The 20,955-nt window shown below is 40.2% G+C and overlaps 3 protein-coding genes across 3 annotated transcripts; 2 read left to right on the top strand and 1 right to left on the bottom strand.

Annotated features, from left to right (window-relative positions):
- Positions 1 to 285: 285 nt before the first annotated feature.
- Positions 286 to 17,053, top strand: LOC131300247 (protein DGS1, mitochondrial). The gene is made up of 14 exons (XM_058326015.1): positions 286 to 588; positions 2,639 to 2,753; positions 2,879 to 3,082; positions 3,522 to 3,659; positions 3,858 to 4,019; positions 5,141 to 5,335; positions 7,005 to 7,105; positions 8,521 to 8,610; positions 9,024 to 9,096; positions 9,171 to 9,199; positions 9,293 to 9,416; positions 9,835 to 9,945; positions 10,644 to 10,744; positions 16,698 to 17,053. The coding sequence occupies exons 1-14, from the start codon at positions 365 to 367 to the stop codon at positions 16,816 to 16,818; spliced, it is 1,788 nt and encodes a 595-aa protein (XP_058181998.1). The 5' UTR covers positions 286 to 364; the 3' UTR covers positions 16,819 to 17,053.
- LOC131300317 (uncharacterized) lies at positions 13,248 to 15,005 on the bottom strand. The gene is made up of 2 exons (XM_058326129.1): positions 14,526 to 15,005; positions 13,248 to 14,429 (listed from the first exon to the last, which is right to left on the bottom strand). Exons 1-2 carry the CDS (start codon positions 14,980 to 14,982, stop codon positions 14,137 to 14,139), a joined length of 750 nt encoding a protein of 249 aa, XP_058182112.1. The 5' UTR covers positions 14,983 to 15,005; the 3' UTR covers positions 13,248 to 14,136.
- A 343-nt stretch (positions 17,054 to 17,396) lies between the features above and the next one.
- Positions 17,397 to 19,788, top strand: LOC131300158 (ABC transporter G family member 23). Its single transcript, XM_058325907.1, has one exon. It carries the CDS (start codon positions 17,397 to 17,399, stop codon positions 19,626 to 19,628), a length of 2,232 nt encoding a protein of 743 aa, XP_058181890.1. The 3' UTR covers positions 19,629 to 19,788.
- Positions 19,789 to 20,955: the final 1,167 nt, after the last annotated feature.

Genomic DNA, 20,955 nt, shown 5'->3' with positions numbered 1-20,955 from the left:
TTAGTATTTTCTGAACTATTTTGTAAGTTCCTTTCGCATGTATCTCATTTATGATTTCTTTCGACAAGACAAAACTAAAAAATTTAGTATTTTGACTGAAATTTAAAAAAAAAAAATCACCAATCATGAAAATAAGCTAGTATTACTTGAGAAATAAGTTAACTTAGGCCAAAAGTTTACTCCTTTAAAAAAACTTTTAAAAATTCTGATTAAAAAAAAAAAAACTTTTAAAAATTCCGGGACTTTTATCCAATTTTCTGCCACGTAGGCTGCCTGTGGGCACCACCGTCTGCTTCTCTCTCTCTCTTTCTCTCTCTCTCTCTCTTCAAGGGTTTTGTCAAATTTCGTTACAGAATTTTCATCAATGGCGGCGACTCCGCCGGAAAACGAATCGTCGGAATCCAAAGCCCTGTCCACAGTCTACTCCGATTACCTTTGGAAGAGATTATCCAGTTTCTTTCCGTTTTCTGGTTCGAACTTTCTCGGCAAACTGTCGAATCTCTACCGCCAATTAACTCGCGCCAGATCACGCCGGCGAGGGCCGTGTCTCCCTCTCCCATTGCCTTCCACTTCACTCGACTCTATTGTGTAAGCCCTAATTCTCTCTCTCTCTCTCTCTCTCTCATGGTTTAACTGTTAGTATTTTTTAACTGCTCGTGGTTCAACTGTTTGAAACGTAACTTAAAAAAAAATACTCCTACAATTCTGAACGCAACTGCACCTAGAGCCGTTTGATGCAGGTGCTCCAAATACAGTTGCGTCGGGAAGTTGCGTTCCTAGACTTTCTGTAACTGTTTCTCTTTGCACTTTATTACTCCCTCCGACCCATTTTGATAGTCCTCATTGAAAAGACGCGCCATTTTCGAATCAAAAGATAAATACTTACATTTATGATATTTTGAACTTTTTCGCACCAAATTAAATAACTAATCGAGATCTCTAATTTGGTGCAATATGTAAGTACTTTATTTTCTTATCCAAAAATTGCACGTCTTTCCTTCCTCAGGGGACTATCATTTTGGGACGGAGGGAGTACTTTATGTGTGGTTTGTTTGGAATCCAACTGTAGAACATGTATTGAAGAGTTGAACATGTAGCTACATTCCAACTTTCAGTTGAGGGAATTTATATTGAGCCAGCCCCTAGAAAAATGCAAAGAATAGAGTGAGAACATTCATATTCAGCCTGTTTGCTAAGGCCGTTTTTGGATTGAGTGATTTGATGAGAGAAGAAAGGAAGGATTAGAGCAATTTGGTGAGAATGGAGAGAGAAGTAAAAAATGGGATATTTTCTTTCCCCTTTCTTATGACACCCTTTGTCACAATCTAAAAGGGGTGAATTTTGTTTTAACAATGTTTCCGGACAGTTTGCGAAACCTGTTTTTTAGGTAGACTGACGACTTTTCGTGAGGCATGGCAAACTGTTTTTCTTAGATATAAATAGGATAGGATATGAAAACCATTGATGTCTTTGTTTTCAGAAGCCGCTACTGCAAATCTCTTTTAAGGCCTTCTTTTCTGTTTTTATCTTCCATATCAAATTGTCAACACTTTTCAGAAAACCCCTTTAGTTGATGGGTTTGCAAACTTATTTTTAAGGAAACTTTTGCATAGTAAACTCATTTCCAAGAAAAACAAAAAATTTCCCTCCCGAAACTCAAGAATCATTTTCGCTAAAGAATTACCACTATATCACAACAACCAGTGTTTTGTTATCAAATACAGCAACGACTAACGAAACATGCCAGCTACCTTTCTTCCGTTTTGTCTCCATTATTCGCTGCACAATAACAAGAGCAGAGCCATGAGTTAGCTCAACTTGGGGCAGGCGTATTATGACCATAAAGTGTGAATCGAGGCCATGTAAATTTTTATTGCTGGTTGTAGATCCCTCCGATAGGTGAATGTGATCATGCAAGTGCAATTGGTAAGGAAAGATTTGGTAACAGTCTGAGATATTAAGGTTATCTTGTTATGTGGAATTTTCATTGTTGACTGCCATTCACTTTTTTTTTGGTAAGTAAAAGATCATATTATCAAAAAGGCATTATGGAATGCCGCCCGTATACAATTGTTGAGTGCCATTCACAGTATTCATTGGTTACTATGATTCTTAGGGAGTCCATTGTGGGTAGACTGAGGACACATCCAATTCTTCAGAGTTTTGGAGGCCATTTGGTGCTTTTTGGTACTCTTTAAGCCACTCTTATAGAAAGGGTAATCAACCTAATTTGAGTAGGTTGTAGAATTAGTTGTTATTTCTGCACATATGCCTTATTTTCATGCTCTTGGCATACATATACACACATGTAGTTATTTCTATTCATGTTTCAAGTGTATGGAGGAACTTTTTCTCTTTTGTATCTTCGCCCTTTTTGGCCAACCTGTTGATTTTGTTCATGTTCACAAATATGAGTCAGTAAGGACAAAGAATTGTATAATTTAGATGATAGTTTGGAATCTTTGGATCACTCACGAACTTTTTTTTATATTGCAAATGGCCTTCTATGGGGTGAATTTAAAAAAATTACGAGCATCCTTTGTGAAGTTTTGTTATATATACACCATACTGCATTGGAGCTCTAGACCTTTTGAGTCCTTAAATAATTGGTTCTTGACCCCGTGGTCTATTTACACAGGGAAACTTCTGAGGCATCGAGAGTGTTTGATGTTTTACAAGATATTTTGGAGCATATCTGTTTAGATTTGCATAACATCCAGAAGAACTTACATTTTTGGCAATCTAGAGCAGAGGTTAGTAATTGAGGTCCTCACAGTGGGTAATCTTTTTTCATGGGGAGTGTAGTTACTTTTTTAGTGGGCGCTTTCCTTCTATGCAATCTCAAAATTTAACTTCTAATTGTTTCATTCATTTTCAGGCATCAAATGCTCAAAAGGTTTACTTTTTGCTTTTTGAGAGAGGGCCAAGGGCATTTATTCATGGAACTATTCGACTGGTACGAGAATGTGTTGTTGAGGGTTCTGGCATGAAAAATCTCAGTCGCTCTGCATCTGCTCATATATCGGAGAGGATAACCGTCTTAACTACCTTAAGATATCATCTGGCTACTTTTTTGGCACAGGTTTCGTTATATTTTTGGTGCATTCCATACATTATGCTTTCTACAATCGCATCTTTATTTAGTTATTCTGGCCTTTTTTTTTTCTTTTCTTTCACATTGGAGAGTGATCGTGATTCTTCCTTTCCTTTGGCTTTCTTGTTGGTTTCCTGAGGGTCTGTATTCTCTTCTATCATCAATAACTCCCCTTTGATGTTCCTTCTCGTACGGGCTACACCCGGTCATGACAACTGTGTATTGAGTAGGATACGAGGATAGCTATATTATTAGGTTTGTAGAGCTACTTTATCTTCCTAAAAATTAAACCTCAATATGAGAAGAATGAAAGAATGCATGCGAAGGAAGACAAAGTGTCCATGGACAAGGATGATTATAGTTAATTCGTTTTCTTTTTTGAGGTAAATAGTTAATTCTGGGTTAATTTTGTTTAATGTTCATGCAGGTATATGTAGAGGTTGACAGATTCAGTGAGGATTTAGTTAGGGATCCTCAGAAATCATTGCCAGAACTGTTGGTAACTATTAATGGTTTATTCTCAAAATTGGAGGCTTCTATTAGCCACTTTCATGCCGTGCATCAGGTTAATTTTCTATCATATAACCTCTTTTTGTGGGACTTTCCCTATTGTAGTTGCCATTCATTTTGTTATGTTTCTTTTCCTTTCCCTGTGAATTTTCAATTATACTCATCCCTGCACACACACCGTGAAAAGTGCGTCTTACTTCGGATAATATACTGTATATTTTGTAACTAGATTTTGTGTGTGATGACTTTGTAGTGTGATTCTTCTGTTGATGGGAGCTATTCATTCCCTCTTATGTTTGAGAAACTGCCAGAAGTGAACCAGGAAGGCTCTCAATGGACAGATTGTGAGAGTAGAGATGCTATCAACTTGATTTATGAAAATCTCCATAAACTGGACTCTTACTTAGCTGACCTTGTAAGTGTCACTACTCACTACAGTCTTTTATCTACTTCCTACTTTTTGTTCAGAGTGCTGTTGCTTTTTCAGAGGTTTGTGCATTTTTTAAATGGCTTTTCAATTGACATAAAATGTCGTTGGGGCGAAATGGGTTTTCCGAGAAGTATAATCTGCTAAGATCTACCCGCTAGTCTGTCCAATCATGTCTTTCACTAACCATATCAAGCCATTATGGTGAAATTATATGCACATAAATATACGTCAACCATAGGGAATCACCTATACTTTCTTACTTATAGGGCTGGCTTTCAAACCTCTGGATGCTTTTATCTATTAAGAGACCAGTCAAAAAAATATGTTTCGGTACCTGATTAAGAAGCTTTTATGACAAAGTCTATCACTTTACAGTTTAACTCTCCCAACAACAAGAAGTTTAGAATGCTGTCCTAAAAGTTGCATGTTGCTTTCTATCATAGCTTTGTAGCCACCTTTTCTAAACATCTAGAAGTCTAAATAGTAAAAGGCAGTTTCTCCGATCTTTGGAATTTTAATGGGATCAGTTGAACAAATCTAATATATGGAGTTCCTCATGTTGAGAGAGAGGATGAATTTCAGATCTGGTTGTTGTTAGAGAAGTGCAGAAAATAAGGAGGAGAAAGAAGAAGAATTATAAGAAGAGAGAACCTAATTATTTCGCGAGTTAGACACAATCTATTCTCACACAATCAACGGTACAAATTAACAGGGATGCACGCTAAATATCTTCAGCAAGGACTTCTAAGAAACTACGAATATTTGGCAACTACCCATATAGCCGTATTGTAGACCGAACAATGACTATGGCTATTCAAAAGAGGGAACATTTGATTCTTTGACATTCTTGACATTATCAAATTGGTATATATTGACCCTATTAGTGAGGAATCAAAATAGGATCCCTGGATTCATCAAAACCCGAGTGTGGGAAGTTAGTGATCAGTGTGGATTTGGAATACCAAGGGTTGTCAAATGTTTGGTTTTTCCCTTGGATGCAGCCTTGCAGGTCATCTTACCTGCATGCAACAACTTTCAAATGATTTCTATTTGTCCACTTTAGAATTTAGATGACATATGTTGTTGAATTGCCTGCTCTCTCTTAGGTTGCCAAACACCAGAAACCAAGAAAAGTAACTCTGTACTGGACGCGTTATACAATTGGGTTTGTTGGTGTCTCTGTCTGTTCATTTTGGCTCCTGAAGCATAGTAGATTGATGGGAAGTTCTGACATTGACAACTGGATTCATGAGGCTAAGGAATCGACTATTAGCTTTTGGAAGGACCATGTGGAGCAACCGGTATAATTTCTCCAAAGTGTTCTAATTCTTACTAAACGCTCCATGTTATAAATAATTTGCATCCTTTGATTGCATATGATCTGCTGGTATCAAGTTTCAAATTTCTGCTGATATCTTCTCAGATGATTGTTATAGATCTATTCATTGCTATTAAACAAACCTCCTCCAAATGTGCTCTATAATATTAAGATATATTTGTGTTATTGTTGAAGAAATTGACTTACGGATGTTAAACTATTGCCATTAGAAGAAATGAAAGGCAATTAGTTCATCTTTGAATAGGTAACCTGGTTAACCAGACAACTTGGAGGGACTTCAAGCCAGTTCCTTTGACTCCTTCTACTCAAGCTACTACAGCTCCGATTCCCGTACCAGTGGTCTTGCCTTTGTGTCTTTCCCATACCCCCCTTTTTTGTTTTCTTTTCTAGTTGAAGCTACCCGTTGCCATTTTAATGCTCGCCTAGTCTGCGTCATCTTTCTCAATTACAGTTTTGGTGTCGTATGCCGGTTGTGCCTAGCTGACAGGCAGGTATGGGACGAAAGTAGAGGTATGGGACGGGAATCAAGGTATAGGTGTGGGTGAAAGTCAGATACGAACGAATGGGCTTTCAAGTATGAAAGTCAAAGGTCCAGAGTCAACTCACATGGCAAGCTCCTTCCTCATAAGGTTACTACACCAGCACCAGCAGCATCAGTAGTGTCAGTTTATGCCTAGGTGAAACTATTCTTGAACAAATCTGAAGAAAATTCTTGAATCTGGATCTTTTCAAAGTGGACAGCTGTAGATATACAATTGCTATCCTCTCGCTCAATTGCAACAATAGACAGATAGGAGTGGCTGCAAGCACTTTTCATAACCCCAAGTCTCCAATTCTTGAAATAACCAGCATTGGGCCTAGTATCAAGGATTGGAGTGGCTGCTGTGTAAAAAGGTCTAAATTTTAAGGTCCATTTTAACTAGGTTAGGATAACCTAAAATTGAAATCTGCGTCCAAGCACCCCAAAGGAGTCATTCCCTGAGTCAAATCCTACCGATTGAGCCAAAAGGTGTACCTCCCATGGACACCCAATAACTACCATCTTGATTTCCTTGGTTCAGCAAAACCACACCTTTCTCTGATTTATATTCTCCCTCTGTGCGGAACTTGACAAAGTCACATCGTCGAGCCATTTGATTTACTTATCAAAATTGGCTTGGAAAATATGTGGGCATTTATTGTTGCTGTTATTTGTTAATCCTCTTTCATTGTATCTTGCTAATATGGTGTCTTCACTGGAATAACATAGTAAGATGTTGCGCCTGATGCTAACTGAGTCAACTAGCTTGTACATTACTCTAATCTGGCCATGCTTCTCAGAGCATTATTAACTTCCCGGGACATTCTTCTTGAAGAGCTACAAATTCTTAACCATTATGTTGCCCTTCTTCACCCACTCAAGGCTGCAGCCAGCAGCCTTTTATTACTCTCTTCCTCTGTTTCTTTCTTTTCTTTTGTTTAACCTCTCAACAAGTTTATCTGTACAACAGAACCCACTTTCTTTCTCTATATTTTCAGGTTATGACATTATTTTTCCTGTTCTCCCTTCCATGGCTGTATGCACAGTACTGTGAATCACAAGATTTTAGGGAAATGATTTGTGACATATTTCTGTACTCCCTTTTCATCAGCTTCTGGCTATTAGAGATGAACTTTTTGAGACATTCAGAAAGAGGCACAAAGGTGTAATGGAGCAAGAAGAAGTCCAGTTAACTGCCAACTCGTTACACAGGTTTGTTATACCATGAAGCCATGAACAATAATACTGTGTATGCATGTATACCTATAATATAAGCAACAGTTGCAAGGTTTATCCTGCAACGTGTGATAAGATATCTATGTCCTTTTGAATTTCTAATCTATTACCGAAATACCCCTCAGTTAGAACACCATTCACTCAGCAAACATAGCATCCTTTAGCCTGCACACAGTTGATCGCCCCACACCAACCACCTTTGTGGGACCCTCAATATTAAATTTGAGAGATAGTAGTTGTTTTGTATGAAAATAGTGAACCCTGCAAAATTAAATTTGATGGTAACCATAAAGAAATCAAAAAGCGACCTAGATAGATAATCAAGGAGGTTAAAAATACTAACACATGAGTCTGGTCTTGTGGGATCCAACAGTAAAGTATAGATGCAAAGTGAAGATTTTCATTTAGGGGCGTATAATGGAGAAAATTAGAGCACCTAGAATATTTGTCAGGTTTATGAGTAAAAAATAGTATGAGTCTGGCAAATATGATGAAGGCCACTGACACTAATCGGGGAATTGACCTTATTAATGAACAAAAATGAATGGATAATTTTTTATAACATTGGAAGGCAATATTTCTATAGAAAATTAGGAAAGTCTATTAATACGACATTTTGCACAGTAAAATGGACACCTTATGGTGTGGCACCGACTCATTGGCTGTTGTAAAATAGCATCTCGTTAATTACCAGCGAAACAGTAACACATAAGCATATTGTACACATTGTTGTGCTAAATATCTGTTTAGTAGTATATCCCATTAAAAGATTTTGATATTATATGATGCTAGTTTGGTAAAAAGAATAGGATGTTGAGAGGAAGATGAAACAAGAGGCTATTAGGTTAAATGAAACAAAATCGTTCTGCTTGGTTGCTATTTTCAGAACAAGTGTTGCCAAAGGATTTCCAGAAATTGGTTTTGAAAATGAAAAACACTCACCATTATTCACGGCTTGTTCATTTTGTAAGCGGAATGCTATTTGATAAATTAGATTAACATCTTTTTATGGTTTCTAACAACTGGGTTTTTTCCATAAAAGGCATAGATGGCGGCGTGTACATGCTTTCTAGGTGTTCAGGTAGCAAAAGTGACTATATAGGTTGGGGATTTGTGCCATTACTTGGTTCATGACATTTGAAGAGACAATGTTTTCCTTGAAAATATCTACAGTTATTCGGGCGGCCAATCCATTGGCTTGACCAATTTGTAGATCGAATTTATGTAGTTATTGCAAGTGGCATCTTTGCTTGATCATTGTGAAGGATGATCTTACATGGCATCTTTTGAATTGCAGCAGTTGCTGCATGTTTCGATTTTTGGTAGACACATTCTGAGCTGCACTGGGTTTCTTATTTTATTGCCCTAAAAGTATGTTTGGTTGGTTGCAGAATGTTGCAGGCTTTCAGCGAACAGACGACAGGTCAAAAATATCCAGAGAATGCATCAGAACAGAAAATGCTTGAAGTAGTAATGTCGAGGTTAGATCTCATTTCCATTTGGATGCCTTTTTGTTATGATTGGTGAAATTAGGAGGTGTATAGGTGGCCTGTGAAACTCTTGCTTGCCTCTGTTTCGGCACTCATTCTGCAAAAGTGGAAAGAAACATTCTCTTACATCATGTATACTTCATAGAATCATAAATAGGAAAGCATAGAAGGTCCTCTATATTGATCTTCACTCTATCGTAAGTTCTCCATTTCTTTGCGTTGTGAATCTGGTTTGGCCTTCTTACAGCATGGTCAGCTTAGCAATTTAGTGATTATGTAGACCTTTGTAAGCATGCGGGTGTATTTTTAGAAGTGTGTTCTCTCTTGAGATATACTTATTAGCTTGCTGGACTGTTGGTTCTCTCTTTGCTGATCAACTCTGAGCATTGATTTTTCTCATGTAGGTATGAGAAGGAAGTCATGAATCCAATAAAGAATCTGGTTGGGGGAGAGCTTGCTCGTGCTTTACTTATCCAGGTAACATGCTCCACTTCTATGGCAGTCAGTGGCTTCTAGTGCTGATATATAACAAGCGGTCTGTGCTATGACAGATTCAGAAGCTAAAGTTGGATATTGAGACGTGAGTAAAGTCAATTGGCTTCCTTGGTTAGAAGTCGATTCTCTTCGGTATTCAACTCATCTCATTGTTTGTCTGGCTACCTTCTTCTAACAGGGCAATGCTCGAGCTAGACCAGATTCTTAGGGCCAATGAAATCAATTTTGCTATTCTAGCTGCTTTACCAGCTTTTTTCCTCTCCTTTCTGTTGCTCATGTTAATGCGGGCATGGCTAAAGAAGGTAAGATCTATGGAGCTATTGTTATTTGCCTGAGTGCATTACCATATCAAGAACGCACATGATATTTGTGATATTAGTTCTTTGACTAGCAAGGATTGTTCTTAAAATATCTTGTGTTCGAATAGCAAGGCCTTGTTTGGATGAACTTCCGCCCAGGCCTCGAATTAACTATGGGATAAGTAGTGCAAATCAAGAGGTACGAGTTTGGGCTTTATGGTGGAGATAATGGAGATCGTGGTGGTCACGCGCTATCACGCTTACAACACCATTTGCCTCTCTTTTTTGCTTGCTATATTGTAATTTAACTAATAGAGTAAAATTTGAGGTAGGTAGATGGTTAATCTTGCAGATGCTGCCAATTTGGTATTCGTTGTAAAATCAGAGATGCACTCCTTGATTTCTCGTTCTTTAAAATCAGGATACTAGAGCGGAAGGTAGGGGAAGGATTGCTCGACTCCAAAGAAGGCTACTAATTGTGGAGGTTGAGAAGAGAATTATGCAGTTCCAGATTTGTATAGATCAAGGACTGGTATGTAATCCAATTTGTTCAAGACACTTTCTTCAACTCAGCAGTTAATTAATTTGTGAGATACTGATGTTCGCACCCGAAATTCACACTCCATTTCTAGCCTTCCATAATCTCTTTATTGTCTTTTAGTCTCTCACAAGGGGAGTGTGAGATGCTAAAGATGAAATCAGAATATCGTTCAGAATATCATTCACCATGTTCATTTGAGGTTTATAATCTTCTAAAGACATGGGATGAGAAAAGAGGAAGAAGAAATTGCTATGCGGTACATCGGTTTTTTTGGGGAAAAAAAGAGTGCTCAATCGCCCATTACCAACCCCTTTGCAATTCGCTTTAGCCCATTAATAAATGAATTCATCCAGTGTAATCCCATTACATCCTGCTCTAGAGTAAAGGCAGGTTTAAGTTGGATGATATGGGCTGATTAATGGGTTCAGTTTCAGATACCCAGCCACATGGCAAAGCAAGATGAAAGGTTGTAAGCTAGTTTTGTTTTCTCTTTTTTTCTTTTCGTAGTTTAAGTACTACCTAATGCTTAAGGCACCTTTTATTGTGGTGTCTCTCTTTTCTCTTTTAGTTTTTCATGTCACCAGTTGTGTTCGAGGTCCTAATGGAATGACATTTTATGTGTTTTCGACTAGCTTTAAATCGTTTCATTGAGAAGGAACTGATAGTAAAGCTCTGTTTGCTTGTTGCAGGAAAATGATGCTGAATACATGTACGGATTGGGTTTGTATAGTCTGGATCGCCTATATCGTGCTGTGGAGAGGCATGCCAAAGCAACTGGTGAATGGCAATGGTTAGTTCTGATTTATTAGTTTTGGTTTGAATTATGTTCGGAAGGATAGGAAAAGTGTATAGGGTGTAAAATAACCCTAACACATAAATAGCTTTATTTATATTATGTCGAGACCCATTACATAACATGATTATCCGATGTGGGACTAAACTATTCTAACACTCCCCCTCCAGCTGAAGAATAAATATCCCGAAGTCCCAGCTTGTTACATAACAACTCTAAACGTGGTTTGAACAATGAAATGGTGAAGATATCGGCCAATTGGGCTCCAGTAGACACAAACGGAGTAGCTAACACACCACTGTCAATCTTCTCGCGAAGAATGTGACAATCTACCTCAATATGCTTGGTTCTCTCATGAAACACCGGATTCGAGGCAATATGTATTGCCGCCTGATTTTCACAGTATATAGGAATGGACAATTGCACCCAAAATCCCAGCTCCTCAAGAAATGATCTCAGCCAAACAACCTCATATGTAGTATGAGCCATAGCACGATATTCTGCTTCCGCACTAGACCTTGCAACCACAGTTTGCTTTGTACTCTTTTGGGTAACTAGATTGCCACCAACAAAAGTATAGTAACCAGTTGTTGAACATCTATCAGAAGGTGACCCTACCCAATTTGCATCAGTAAACGCCTTAACACGCAGATGACCATTGGAACGATAAAATAAGCCACATCCAGGATGAGCCTTAAGATAGTTCACAATGCGAATAAAAGCTTCCCAATGTGGAAGACGAGGAGCAGACATGAACTGACTCACCAAACTAACTGCAAACGAGATATTAGGACGGGTATTGGTAAGATAATTCAACTTACCAACCAAGCGATGATATTGGTCCGGATGAGGAAACTCTTCCCCTTGATTAACACAAAGTTTGACATTAGGATCCAGCGGAGTCTCCACAGGCTTGGCTCCCAACAAACCTGTCTCTTCTAGAATATCCAACACATATTTTCTCTGGGACAAACTAATCCCATCCTTAGACCTTGCTACCTCAATACCCAAGAAATACCGTAGCTTACCCAAGTTTTTAGTGTGAAATTGACTATGTAAGAACTGTTTTAGCTCTTCGATCCCTTTCTGATCATCTCCAGTAGTAATAATAATGTCATCAACATAGACAATGAGCAATACTTTCCCTCTAGCTGACATAAGGGAAAATACAGAATGATCTGATTGACTTCGACGCATGCCAAACCTCAAAACAGCCTCACTAAACTTGTCAAACTACGCTTTAGGAGATTGCTTAAGTCCATAAAGTGCCTTGCGAAGACGACATACCTTATGATGCTCCCCCTGAGCAACAAACCCAGGTGGTTGCTCCATATAAACTTCTTGCTGGAGATCGCCATGGAGGAAGGTATTTTTGACATCAAGTTGAAACAACGTCCAACCAAGATTGGCGGCAAGAGAAATAAGAATCCGCAAAGAGCAAAGCTTGGCAACAGGAGAGAACGTATCAAAATAGTCAACGCCATAAGTCTGGGTGTAGCCTTTTGCAACCAGGCGAGCTTTGTGACGCTTAACAGTGCCATCAGGAAGATACTTGACAGTATAAACCCAACGACAGCCAACAGTAGATTTCCCAGCAGGAAGAGTAACCAACTCCCACATTCCATTTGTATGAAGAACAGACATTTCATCCACCATAGATGTTCGCCACTCAGACCGGGATAATGCCTTCTGAACAGTTTTAGGAACAGAAACAGAGGAAACAATAGTAGTGAAAGCACGAGGGGATGGAGAGAGATTAGCATAAGAGATAAATCGAGAAATAGGATGAAAAGTGCTCGAGATAGTAGTATAACCATATTTTACCGGTGGACGACGATTCTCACGAGTCGAATAACGAGGGGTAGGAGGATCCGGCGACGGGGGAGAAGATAGAGGCGTGGGCACGGAGAGTTCGGCAGACTGAAGTGGTTTAGGAGGCGGAGGCTGTGGTGGTACACGTGCCGGGAAACGACGAACATATTCCTGCAAAGGGTTGGGTGAAACAGTGCCAGTAGGAACAACCATAGGTAATACAAACTCAAGTGGAAGAAGGTCGGTGATAGTAACAGGATCCGAGTAATATGGCAACGACTCATTGAAAGTGACATCAGCACAGACAAAGTGACGACGTAAAGTAGGAGAGTAACATCGATGTCCTTTTTGGGTGTGTGAGTATCCCAGAAAGATACACTTAAAAGACCGAGGATCAAGTTTACTTCTATCAGGGTTAAGTGCGTGAAGATAACGGTACACCCAAAAACCCGGGGAGGGAGAAAGTGGAGAGGCTGACCAAGAAATAAGACCGTATGGGAAACCTGACCACCTAAGACTGTAGAAGGCATACGGTTGATGAGGTAACATGCAGTGAGAACGGCGTCACTCCAATATGACTTAGGGATCTGCATGTGAAATAATAGAGCACGCATAACCTCAGACAAGTGTCTAATCTTGCGCTCAGCAACTCCATTTTGTTGTGGAGCCCGAGAGCATGACGATTGGTGAACAATGCTATGATCAGCGAAAAACTGAGGAAGGAGATGGTGAAAATATTCGCGGGCATTATCTGAACGAAATATCTTAACACAAGTATCAAATTGATTCTTGACTTCCATGTAAAAAGTTTGAACAACAGATTTCAATTCAGATCGCTCTTTCATTAGATAAAGATATGTGATATGAGAATAATCATCCACAAAAATATCGTAATATTGAAAACCAGAAACACTGGGCACATGAATAGGACCCCAAATGTTTGAATGAACTAACTGAAAAGGACGTGACGCACGACACTCAACCCTAGGTAAAAAAGTGACTCTATGGTGTTTACTAAACTCACAGACCTCACAGACCAACTTATTAATGGAACGACAGGAGGGCACAAGGTGCTTCAGACTCTGAAGAGAGGGATGACCTAGACGACAGTGTTGGTAAGGAGATTCTGATGTCTGAAGAGCTGCAGGCTGAGGATTAGTCAGGTAATATAGGCCACCTCGCTCAATGCCCCCACCATTCTTCTTCCCCGACTTAAGATCCTGAAATACACAGCCATGAGGAAGAAATGTGACGGAACAATTTAAAGATTTTGTAAGGTGGCTCACAAACATAAGATTAAACGGTAAACGAGGAACATGTAAAACAGATGACAAAGTAAGAGAGGAAGTGACAAGGACGGAACCAAAACCAGTAACAACAGTGGTAGAGCCATTAGCTAAGGTAACATGAGATGGTCTACCAACTGGCTGTCGATCAAAGAAAACATATGTACCAGTCATATGAACTGTGGCGCCCGAGTCAATAACCCAAGGAGAGGAAGAAGAGGAGGCAACACAAGTAACAGATGTACCGGTCTGAGCAAGCGTAGCAATAGAGGATCCTGTCGTAGCCTGAAATCACATAAAGCGTTGGTACTCCTCAACTGGAATAGCCACACTATTGGCAGAGGACTGAGTAAACTGTCCAGTATCTTGAGAGCTAGCAGCCTGATGAGCCTTAGGAAAACCATGAAGATTATAACAGAACTCTACTGTATGATTCGTACCCCAACAATGTGTACAAAATCTGGAATCACGACCGCGACCGCGGCCACCTCTCCCTGATATGCGACCCCCACGATGATCAAAACCAGAGTCACGACCACCAAAGCCACGACCAAAACCACGGCCTCCAGAGTCATGACCACGACCTCCAAACCCAGAATCACGACTGTCAAAGCCACGACCACTCACCTCATAATTGCGGCCACGACTACTAGTCCCAGAATCGTGACCATGACCACGACCATGGCTAACAGAGAAAACAGAACTGTCAGAAATAGTGGAAGACAAAGCAGAACGGCCAGAAGTCGGTGCAGAAATAGACGATGATTGCCGGAGACGACTAAATACCTTGCTTAGAGGAGGTAAGTCACGATTCCCCAAAATCTGATTACCCACAGGGCCAAAAGTGGATGACTCACCAAATAAAAAACGAGTAACCCTTATGCGGTCACGCTGGCGCCGTATAACCTGAATATCAGTAGTAAGTGGCTCACATATATCCAATTCATTACAAATGCGGCGAAACTTAGCATAATAATCCTCAAAAGAATCATCACCCTGAGATATATTAAAGAAAGACTGATGAAGATCATATGTGCGACGGAGATTGTTGACACCTGAATACAACTCCTTAGCCTGTGTCCACACCGCTCTAGCTGTATCACAAAACATCAGCGTACTAGCAACCTGTTCCGTCATACTATTCCATAACTCTACTTTGAACGAACACGGGCATCAACAGCTTTCCATGCCCTATATGTGAGTTCAGTAGTAGCAGGAGGCTCACAGTCAAATAGGAGTTCTCAGACTGACCCATATAATATACCTCAACAGCTTTAGCCCAAAGAACATAATTGCCCCTATTTAATGGTGTGGAGGTAATAGGGTGCCTCTCGCGAGACCAAGAACCACTCGATAAGCTACCAACAAGAGTAGAACTAGAGCTAGAAACAGTGCCAGAATCAGAATCCTTCTTCTCAGACATTCTACCGAACAATGGAAGGGCAACAACCAATAACTAACAAATAAGCAGTACGCAACTAAAGCAATACCAACAAAGCAGAATACCAATAACGACTTATCAACAAAATTGACTAATATACTAACATCGAACCAGTCTGGTGACTGGATGGGTACCCAACATCAACAACCCCAACATAACAGATTCTTCAATAGCAACAAGACATTAACGAATGAAGCTAGCAAACCCATAGCGGTGACCAACAAATCAGGTGGTATAGAAATGCAGTAAAAAAATAGAGTGAAAACCGTTACCAACACCAATAGCAAACTGAAACAGACTGAAACAAGGGTCGCTGAACTGAAACAGAGAGTCATTGTACTGAAGCATTGGTCGACAGTCACTGAAACAAGGGATTCGAGCACTTGCATGGGCCAAAAGTGGCTGGGTGAGAGATTTCGAGGATTGTAAGGTATGTTCGAACCCGGATTAGGGCTGGACGAAGTCAGTGGGTTTTGGTATGGGTTTCGACTGTAATGTTGTGATTTGGGGATTTCGAAGTTAGGGTTTTGATTGGGTTTTATGAATAGGGGTTTCAGTAAAGTGTATTATATGGGTTTCGAAGTTAGGTTAATGGGGTTTATGAATAGGGGTTTCGGTTGGTTTAGGAAAACCTCGAAGGAGGATGATGGTAGGTGACGTACGGCGGCAGGGAAAAGACATGGTGGCAGCTAGATCTAGAATTGTGGTGGTTTAGGGTTAGGGTAAAGGTGGGGCTCTGATACCATGTTCGGAAGGCTAGGAAAAGTGTATAGGGTGTAAAATAACCCTAACACATAAATAGCTTTATTTATATTATGTCGAGACCCATTACATAACATGATTATCTGATGTGGGACTAAACTATTCTAACAAATTATACCAACTTACGATCTCACCAGCACTCCCGAGGATTTTTTATAAACTATGGAACTAGTTCGGAACTACCCCTACAGTTTTTGAAATAGAACTTCGTCCTTCACAATATGCAGAAAATTCTGGTCAGTTAAGGGGTACTATATGCCCAACGGTCCAACCTAACATACATCACTACAGTAACTAAAGATATCAATTGTATCATTCTTGAATCAAAATTCAAAAGATTATAACAATTTTACGTAATATTGCAACATATACAATTTATATGTAGTTCTTCAAATCAACTCCTGCTGGAGTTGTTCCGTTGACTGATCCTGGCAGATAACTTTGACTAGGTGTTATTTCAGAAACTACGAGTTTGATTCTTGTAAATATCTAAAACTTACACGGGTGCTGGTATATTATTCGTAGGTTATATTTTTCTCCCATTCCCGTTTCTTTGTGTATGTTTGTGTTTTGTGTGCTGCATGCATGTTTAACATATGCAATCCTTTTGTGTAACATATAGCAAGGTCTGACTCACTATTTTGAACAGTTTGAGACAGGATATTATCGATTTGGCAAAGCCCCGTCTTCGAACTGAGTACAAGTTCACGATCACATCCCGAATGGTACAGGTGTATGATTGCTTGCTTCCTTCATCCACGCGCCGGTAGTTAACCTTCTCCATTCTTCTCTTTTTTTTCTTTTTCTGAATTTTTGGCAAGTTGGAGCACCTTTCTACTTCAGTGATGGGTGAACGAGGAAATTTTGTGCATGTAATTTTTGACCTATTTATGCTTCAGGCAACAGCAACAATAGGTTTTGGACTAGATAGGCTCTCTTTCTAGCATTTGGGAGGAACTCCTCTGTTGTTGTTCTGTTTATTCAAGCTAAGCTTAATTCATATCATTATGGTCGCTAAGAACGAAGTAACAGAAGATTCTAATTTGTCCAAGATTTTACCGTTCACTAACGGGCCGCAGTCAAAGCAAGGACAAAATCTCGTACGAGTTAACTGCGGTCAAAATCTCTGTATGATCTACCTTGTTTGAATTTTGCAGATGCATGGGAATATAATGATAGGTAAAAAAAAATGGCTTGTTACTTGTGGGCCTCCCATTTAGTAATGGAAATAAATGTCAAACTTATTTGATAAAAGATTGATCACCAAACACTGCCAAACACACAACCTAATTTCTTCACCAATACCAGGAAATCCTTGCCTGTTGCATCACTAATCTAAACAACATGCATGGTTGGTGCAACCTCCATATCCATGCATCCTGACACAGCTAAAATCCTGCTTCTTTTCGAAACCAAACACCACTCCTCTCTCTCTCTCTCCCTCTCCCTCTCCCTCTCTCTCTCTCTCTCTCTCTCTCTCTCTCTCTCTCTCTCTCTCTCTCACACACACACACGAGCAAAGAAAGAACCTAGCTACGGCCAACAATCAATGGCATCTTGCTTCCAACAACCGGACGTCAACGACGACACAACGATTCTCTTTTCAACTTCTTCGGATTCACCCGAAGTAGAATCCTATACATTAAGCCCCCCTTCTTCCTCTTCAACTTTCCAGCTCTACCGCTTTCCACCACAAACAGTAGCTCACCAATATTCCTCCAAAACAGCAGCCTACACAGTAAGTGTGAGAAATCTCTCCTACACTATCCACCAAAGCAGCTGGCCCTGGAATAAGAACCCTAATGAGCCCAAGCCCCCCATTATCAACATACTGAAATCAGTTTCTTTCGTCGCGAGAAGCTCCGAAATCCTTGCTGTTGTCGGTCCAAGCGGCACCGGAAAATCTACTCTGCTACGTATTATATCCGGACGGGTACGAGACCAAGATTTTGATCGAAAGAGCATCTCACTCAACGGTTGTGCAGTAACTAGTCCAACTCAGTTGAAAAAGAAATGCGGGTTCGTGGCGCAAGAGGATGATTTGCTTCCCCTGCTGACAGTGAAGGAAACATTGATGTTCAGTGCCAAGTTCAGGCTAAAAGAAATGACTTCTCAGGAGAGAGAAGAGAGAGTTGAAATCTTGATGCAAGAACTCGGGCTTGCCCATGTTGCAGATAGCTTTGTAGGAGATCGCGAAGAAGAAGACCGGAATCATATCAGAGGGAGAATATCTGGAGGAGAGAGGAAAAGGGTATCGATAGGAGTTGATATGATTCATGACCCCCCAATCTTGCTACTCGACGAGCCAACCTCCGGCCTTGACAGCACCTCAGCTCTCCAAGTCATGGAGCTCCTTTCGTCCATGGCGATTTTAAAGCAAAGAACAATACTTGTATCTATCCACCAACCAAGCTACAGAATTCTTCAGTACGTCACCAACTTGCTGATCCTCTCCCGCGGCTCTGTTGTCCATAACGGTAGCCTTGAATCGCTCGAGGATGCCATAGTAAACAAACTGGGGTTGAAAATCCCAGTCCAACTCAATGCTCTTGAGTTTAGTATGGAAATCATCTCTACACTGGAAGAAGATCAGTATGCAAGTTCGAAAGCACGTTACGATCTTTCAGACAATGACAGAGAAAAAGAAAACGCAGAAGCAGAACTGATGCAGGCCAACTACTTGATGTGCCAATTAGAAAGTAAATCTGCAGAAAAACCACAATCGCTTAATTCTTTGTTCGAAATATTGGTTCTCTGTGAAAGATTTTGGAAGGTAATATACAGAACAAAGCAGCTGTTGTTGGCGAGGACGATGCAAGCTCTTGTTGGAGGGTTTGGATTGGGAAGTGTATACATAAAGGTGAGGAACAATGATGGAGGAGGAGGAGGGGTCGCGGAACGATTAGGTTTATTTGCTTTCAGTCTTAGTTTTCTCCTCTCATCGACTGTCGAAGCCCTACCGATATACCTTCAAGAGAGACGGGTGCTAATGAAGGAAGCCTCGAGGGGAGCGTACAGGGTTTCCTCATACATGATAGCCAACACCATTGTGTTTCTTCCCTTCTTGTTTTCGGTGGCGATTCTGTTCTCTGTCCCTGTCTACTGGCTAGTCGGCCTAAATCCTTCCTTCCTTGCTTTCGCCTTTTTCACGTTCGTTGTTTGGTTGATCGTGCTCATGGCTAGCTCACTGGTACTCTTTCTGAGCGCCGTGTCTCCAGATTTCATCTCCGGGAATTCGCTCATTTGCACCGTGCTTGGAGCCTTTTTTCTCTTCTCGGGCTATTTCATCCCCAAGGAGTGCGTCCCAAAGTACTGGATATTCATGTACTATGTTTCTCTTTATCGGTACCCTTTGGATTCGCTACTCGTAAACGAGTATTGGAGTGTGAGAGGGGACTGTTTGGTCTACCAGCAGCAGCAGCACTACTGTTTGCTAACTGGGAATGATGTTTTGAAGAGTAGAGGGCTTGAGAAAGATACCAGGTGGTTGAATGTTGCGATTATGGTTGGGTTTTTCGTGTTTTATCGGGTTCTTTGCTGGATCATTCTTGTTCGAAGGGTTTCTAAAACAACAATATAGACATGTAAACGTATTATCATATATTTGTGCATCATTTAACTTTGTATTGATAGGAAGAAGATTTGGTAGAAACTAAATTAGCAGACAACAATACATTTTACATATGTTCTTCTGGTGTATATTTCTCCCCTCTGGAAGTTGAATGCACGCTTGGCCTTTTCAAAGACGGTGGTGTGATTGGAAACACTAGCAAAAGGCGTGATGTGCAAGCACATCGTTATGTGCTCATTGCTCATTGTATTGCTCATTGAGCCAATTATAAATCTATCTCGAGTAATTTGAATTTTTTAAACTTCATAACTGAATAAGCCGAATATTAACTTGTTTAAGCTTGATTTAAGAACCTAATGCACATTCTTTCTCCACCATTGGATCCAGAATCAGAATCAGAATCAAATTCTAGGTTGATTCACTTTCTCTGCCTCTATCTCTCCTTTTCATGCTGACTACTTTCTGTGTGCCTTTGTTTCTCTCCCTCTCTCACAGTTGGTTTGAGATTCTCTCTCTTTAGTGATGAATTCATGTAAGAAATGCAGAGATCTCACACAAAATCGACACCCCCCCCCCCCCCCCCCTCGCACACACACAAGATATGATTCTGATTCCGCTCTTTCTCTTGCCCTTACGAAATGCAGAGATCTCACACAAAATTTAAACGATTCTCTCTCTCTCAAGATCTCACACGAAATCCAGAGCTGTCAGACATGTGAAATACAACTGATTTAGGCTAGCTGATTTTACCAAATAATCCCCATGCACCATACGAAATAGCAATAAAGGAAGAAAGAAAAAAGCTGATTTTACCAAATGATCCCCTGCACCATACAAAATAGCAATAAAGGAAGAAAGAAAAAAAGGACACATGAAAATTTTGAAAAGTCCGAAAATTCACTCAAATAATTTTTAAGAACTTGCTGCAATACATGAACAGTGCTTGTGGGCCACCACCCAAAAGTGAGGAATGACCAAAATAGCCCCTTCAATCCTCCCTCACGGCATATCACTAAGGGCAATAGGCAGGGATATTTTGGTCCCCTCCAACCTAAATGGCTTTGTCGCTTATGTGGCCAAACAAGGCTAACGTTCCTTTTAGCAAGCAAGCATGGATGGGTAAAAAAATCTAGCTTCAGCTCAACTCAATCCCCTTACCCACCAAACCCCTTCTAACTCGAATTTATTGGGCCTCATCTTGGGTCCACACGGTGATTCGACCAGTTCATCCCGTAATTCTTGCCGAGAAAGCATATGTTAAAAAAATCAGCTTGATCGGCCTTCAATAAGCTCATCAACAATTTATATGAACTGGATAGTTCTCATGATTTTAAAC

Source organism: Rhododendron vialii, chromosome 1a (genome assembly GCF_030253575.1).
Source record: "Rhododendron vialii isolate Sample 1 chromosome 1a, ASM3025357v1".
NCBI classification, from domain to species: domain Eukaryota; kingdom Viridiplantae; phylum Streptophyta; class Magnoliopsida; order Ericales; family Ericaceae; genus Rhododendron; species Rhododendron vialii.
This window is presented reverse-complemented; position numbering and strand designations above follow the sequence as displayed.